The sequence below is a fragment of the Hordeum vulgare genome, chromosome 2H, assembly GCF_904849725.1.
Source record: "Hordeum vulgare subsp. vulgare chromosome 2H, MorexV3_pseudomolecules_assembly, whole genome shotgun sequence".
Taxonomy (NCBI): domain Eukaryota; kingdom Viridiplantae; phylum Streptophyta; class Magnoliopsida; order Poales; family Poaceae; genus Hordeum; species Hordeum vulgare.
Genome location: NC_058519.1, coordinates 140,282,708 through 140,288,349, shown reverse-complemented (window position 1 = coordinate 140,288,349; position 5,642 = coordinate 140,282,708). Strand labels below are relative to the sequence as shown.

Sequence of the window (5,642 nt, the reverse complement as noted above, 5' to 3'; positions counted from 1 at the left end):
GACGCATTCGGGGACCGGATGATCTAAGTTCCTCGCTTGAGACTTTTTCAAAGACCCAGTTTCTCTTTTGCTTTGGTTTGATGCCCGATCGAGAAGGGTTGTTCCCTTTCTAGTTCGGTGCCATCACTGAATAAAGGCACATGACGCACTCGAGAAAAGCAAACTGAAAAACTATACGTGCAAAGAGTGAAAGGATACCATTGCCACTGATTCTGGCTTTCCTCGCTAGGCCGGCGGCAGTGTTGCCGTCCACGTCCTCGTTGCCGACGGCCACGTTGCCCCACCTATTATCCCATGTGAGGCCGGCAGCCGGCAGCCGGCAAGCCCGACAGGGCGCACGACGGCACACACCACTCATGGCCACGGCAAAACGCGACAGCGAACCCTGGAGGAATAATCGCAAAACATTCACCGGGATCCTACAACGGGGGAACACCTGTATTCCATTATAAGTATAATCTGTTGCCGTCTATAACAACACGCCATCACGAATCACCATGGCTCGGCCCATATCGGCCTTGACAAATTTCCTAAGGTGGTGGTCATCTACTCCGAGGACGGCCGGCCGGGGTCGTCATCACCTATGATGAAACTCCACCCAGCAAGCAAGGGGCAAAATTAACAAGATTGTCGATAGCTTCGAGGACTGGACTGGCGGACATTGTGGATCAAACACATACAAAAGAACCAAGAAGAATGAATGAATAGCAGGGACAGGCTAGCTCTTCATCGGGCCTTCCTCGAGGTCGTCGAGTTCCGAGGACAGCGGAATGCCGCTCGTTCTGGACTTGAGGGGCACGTCCTCCCCGTCCAGCATGTCGCTCTTGTTCCGCGGGATCGCTGAGGTGGCCTTCTTCTCAGACTCCATGGCCCAGCTGTAGACCACCATGCCCATGATGGCGAGCAGCATCCCGAGTATGTTCTTGATGGTGAGAGCCGAGTCGAACAGAACCCAGCCGAGGATCAGCACACACACCGTTTTCATGTGGCCCAGGACCTGGAAAGAGGTTGCAGAGAACCGGCCGATGCAGAGGTACTGGCTCATGTTGCAGAAGACAGCCAAGGAGCATGAAAGCAGTATGAAGAACTGTAAAAGGATTAACACCAGATATTGTTAGAGCATACACAAGCTGTTTCCACTTTCCAGACAAAGCATTAAAAGCAGCATGAAGAGAGCCGCATAATGATTACAACAGAAAACATCATCACGAACTGCACTTATAACCGCAAGTTAGAAGTATTGTTGTGGCTAACAGTAAACCACAGTTTAATGAGTTGACAGGTCATGAAACATAAATTGCGCATTTCTTAGGAAGGATGTTAAGCAAAACATACTCCCCCTGTAAACAAATACAAGACGTTTTAGATAACTAAACTAGTGATCCAAAAACATCTTGCATTCATTTACAGAGGGAGTACAAAACAAATAAGAGAAAAAGATGAATTGGAAAAGGAGATTGCTAACTAATTACAGCTGGGTACTGATGGTGCATCCACTGCAGTAGAGGAATTGGAATTGTCATAAATTCAAATACTCTACTAAATTTAGAATTGGCACGAATCTATAGCAGATGATACAAAGCACAAGTTTCATATTCATTCACTGAAAATTATGTGGCAGGAGTGAGAACTTACAGTTGCCCCTGTTGAAAAACTGTAGTTCAATAGCCAACGCCCATTTAGGTAGTAATCCACAAAGGGACCCAGTATAATAAGTGACACTGCCTGTATTGGTGCAGTTTTGCTCAGCAGCTCAAATGACCCAATGTTGTACTTCTTCTGAAAGGAGCCAATTGTCTGGAACGAAGAACAAGTATTGTCAGAACCCAAAACATAATGGAATTCATTAAATTGCATAGGTGTTGTTGTGGAACATAACTTGTCAAAGAAAACAAGGAATCCCGTTAGCGTTCAGTTTAAAAATGCAACTCTTCATCAATAATGTACTGGCATTACTAAGATCAACAATCATCTTCCAAAACTTCAAGGCCACAATTATGTATCTAACATCGCCTACGGGAAGTCCAAAATACATTATCATCCCTAGATGTAGCAAAAGAAATGTAACCCAAAAGTAACTGCAGAATTTTAAAAGGATGTTCCACGATGTAAGGCAACAAAAGGCAAGAGAACACAAATATCAAGAGAATTCAAGAACTGTAAATCCACAGCTATATGATGTGATTTATTTACTCATGAAGCATACTGCAGGTTAACAATGAAAATGTTGGTTTGGTTACATGGCTTGTAACAACATAATAATGATGATACAACAGTACTGCACCAGAAAGTGAAATTATTGAATGAGCAGAACCATACAACACCCAGCTACTGGATATTTGGCTTTTATAGGACACTGTTTCACCAAAACACCTATGTTGCTCGTTATCAGCAACACAGCTTGGCGTTTTCGCCATTGGTCAGAAAACTTTCCAATATTGTGAAAGTCATAACGACATCCGAAAATTGGCGTTATCGTCATTGATGAGAAAACTTTCAAATAATGTGGAAGTCATAACGACACACGAAAATTGGCGTTATCTTCATTGGTCAGACAACTTTCATATAGTGTAAAAGTCATAGCGACAAACGGAAATCTTAGGAAACATTTCCAAATAGGGTATCTACAACCAGTATTCAACTTTCCAGAGTAAGCAGGAATTTGAAATGCACAAATTGTATCCAGCTGGAGAAAAGTAGCTCACAATCTGTTGAAGCGACGTGCAGAACACAGCCACACAAGCACAAATGAAGCCCTTAGCATTGACCTCCACGTCGGTGACGGTGCAAATCCCGACGCCGGCTGCCACGACAACCACTGCGGATATAACCTTTGTTGTGTAGTGCTTGCTGTTGAGTACCCATTCCATCATGCAAACCACCGGAATCATGCTCAATTTGGAGATCTGCATATTCGCACAGTATAGTTTGCACACATTCAGCCACCACAGCACAAGGCCACGTATTCGTATTCATGGCCAAGGGGCAACAGGTGCAAGCATAGAGTATGGCATAATACCTGATAGAAGCCAACAGAGTTGAGCATGAGGCTGAGGTTCATCCCGGTGATGGAGGCGTTGGCGACGAGCGAGAACCAGACGAGCTCCCAGAGGGGGACGTGCTTGGAGGCGGAGTAGCCGGTGGCCTTGGAAATCCACCCGACGAGCGCCGTGACGGTGAAGTGGAAGCCGGTCAACGTGGTGGCTGCATTCGCGCGGGCGAGGGTAAACAAAAAAACAAGGGCGCGTGAGTCATCAGATCCGCCTGCGACAGGCCCCAAGGCGGCGGATCCAGATCTGGGGCAGAGCGAAGGGGGGTACCGAAGGAGAAGGCGTAGCCGGCGGAGGACATGAGCTGCTTGTTGGCCATGATGAGGCCGACGGAGCTGACGACGTTCATCCCCCAGGCGCCGAGGTCGGACACCGCCGGCGGCTTCTTCTCGGCCGGCTCCATGTCCCTCCTCCGCTGTCAGGGATGCCCGGTGGACGGTGGTGGAGGGAGGGGAGGGGTTCGTCTCGCCTCGGCTGCGCTGCGCTGCGCTTCTGTCTGCCCCCGTCCTCGGTGCCTCACGCGGGAGGGGCCGCCCGCTCTCTCGGTTATAAAGGTGAGGCGAGGGGAGAAGAGGCGTTGCCGCCTAGGCACGGAAGGGGAGGGAGGGAGGGGAGTGTGCGAGGGGGTTTCGAATTGTGCTTGTGCGTGCTCTGCTCCCCGCAGTGGCGGAAACGTCAACGGGAAGCCGGTGAAAATCCTGCGATTTCCCGGAGGAGGGAGGGAGGGAGGGAGGAGGTGGGTAAGACGAACCAACCAACGGCGGACGGGGGAGGGAGGCACGCGACGACAGGGACGAGGTGCTCTCGGCTCTCGGCTGGATGGATGGATGGACGGACGGATGGATCTCTTGTGCGCGGTGCGCCCCGGGGATGGCCTTTTGTTTCGCTTTCCTCGCAGTTTCGCCTCGTGTTGCGCGTCGCGGCGCAGGATCTTTCCTCGCTCGGCCAGTTCAATTCAAAGCCGCCGCGACCGTTTCCGCCCCGCCGGTCGCTTTTCCATTTACCCCGTCCTAGTGGTACAACGCACTACGGCAAAGGGCACTTCACCAGTTCCTGCTCCACAGTTCGTGGTACTACTGTGCTCCTTCCTGTGTGCAGTTCACTGTTGTTTTTTCAATAGGGATAATAATAATAATAACAATGATGTTTTTATGGGTACAAGGGAACCTCGGCGCTACTACAGTAGTTAATTTCGAGAGAGAAAAAATACAGTAGGAAACTTGGGACTGCGCCACCGAATGAACTACCTTTCTTGCAGTAGCAAGCAAGGGCGCCCGCGAGGAATTGGAACCTTTTCGTGTCAATGTGGCATCGTGCAAAAGGGAGCGGGTACAATCACTTTCCTGGTGTATAGTCGTCGTCGTGGTAGCCTACAGTCTATTGTGTACGCTGCCTCGAGATCCGCCGGCCTCCGTGTACAGTAGTATACTCCAGTTGCTAAAGGAACAGGACGGTGTCTGTATAGATTGTTATTACTTAATTAAGGTTGTCGATAAGTGGTGACCACTAAACCTGGATGCAACATTGCAGATTTTTCTCATGTCTGTATCGTGTGGGCTTTCTGCATTTAATCTCTCGATCGGAACAGTCGACGGGCCGATAGTGAGTTCGCTGGCCATTCGGAAATGGTCTATTATTACCAGGACCAAATTAAGTTGGCAGAACTTGTCGGATACAGGTAACAATCTGAAGTGTGGCCCCACGTGGCAGAACAATGCAGTTTCGGCACGCCAAGTCACCTTGATTTCTTGCTGTGATTGTTAGGCCACTGGACCGTTGAAGTCGCTGGCAAGTTGGGATGGAGACATATCCTTCCTCCCTCCCAGCCCCGTGTCTCTCTTTTGACCGGGGCATTGCTTGCTGCACGTGTCACCGGGGACGCCAGTTCATTTGACTTGGCAGGTACAACATTCGCTAATAAGCAAAGGTCACATGGCACATGCGTTGATGCATGGACAGATGGTGGCCAGTTCGAGGGATTCATGTCTGCTGAGTGCCTGTCCCGTTGCTTAAATAAACAAGTTACTACTCATTGACCTCATCAGGTCCGGCAATCACCGCCGCTTTCCCAAAACAAAATTGACCATGGTGCGATCATTCTGGCGTCGCTGCACCAGAATGACGGGGAGATACCACGGCACTGACGAGCGTCCGGCTCTTTCCCTGGCCGGACTAGATTTGTTTAGGCGTATGAGGGGACGGCGGTCTGCTGGTTGCGGCCGGCCGGCCAGGTCCCGCCCCGGCCCGGACGTTGGAGGAAGCAGGCAGGCTGGTTCGTTGGGCTGATAAGGTAGGTGCGGAGTGCAGACAAGGGGGTTTTGTCTCGTCTCACGTTCACGTTGCTGATCTTGGAGGGGCACGGGCGTCTCGGAGTGTATGATACCTGACGGCCATTGCTCGATGGCGATGGGAGGTCGGCTTAGTTACGGTGCCGCCCGGACACGTTGGAGCAGTGCTATTTGTGTTGGACCATTGATTGGTAAGAACATCTACAATCATAATTATCAAATTGGTCCTCTACACATTCGCGGACGCGGATGTGTTCGGACACATATGCGGACAATAACCGAACAGCACAGCAAAATCACTTTC

General features: G+C 50.0%; 1 protein-coding gene across 1 annotated transcript; it reads right to left on the bottom strand.

Moving 5' to 3' along the window:
* Nucleotides 1-417: 417 nt before the first annotated feature.
* Nucleotides 418-3,884, bottom strand: LOC123425568 (UDP-rhamnose/UDP-galactose transporter 2-like). The gene is made up of 5 exons (XM_045109259.1): nt 3,321-3,884; nt 3,020-3,204; nt 2,706-2,906; nt 1,636-1,797; nt 418-1,087 (listed from the first exon to the last, which is right to left on the bottom strand). Exons 1-5 carry the CDS (start codon nt 3,451-3,453, stop codon nt 719-721), a joined length of 1,050 nt encoding a protein of 349 aa, XP_044965194.1. The 5' UTR covers nt 3,454-3,884; the 3' UTR covers nt 418-718.
* Nucleotides 3,885-5,642: the final 1,758 nt, after the last annotated feature.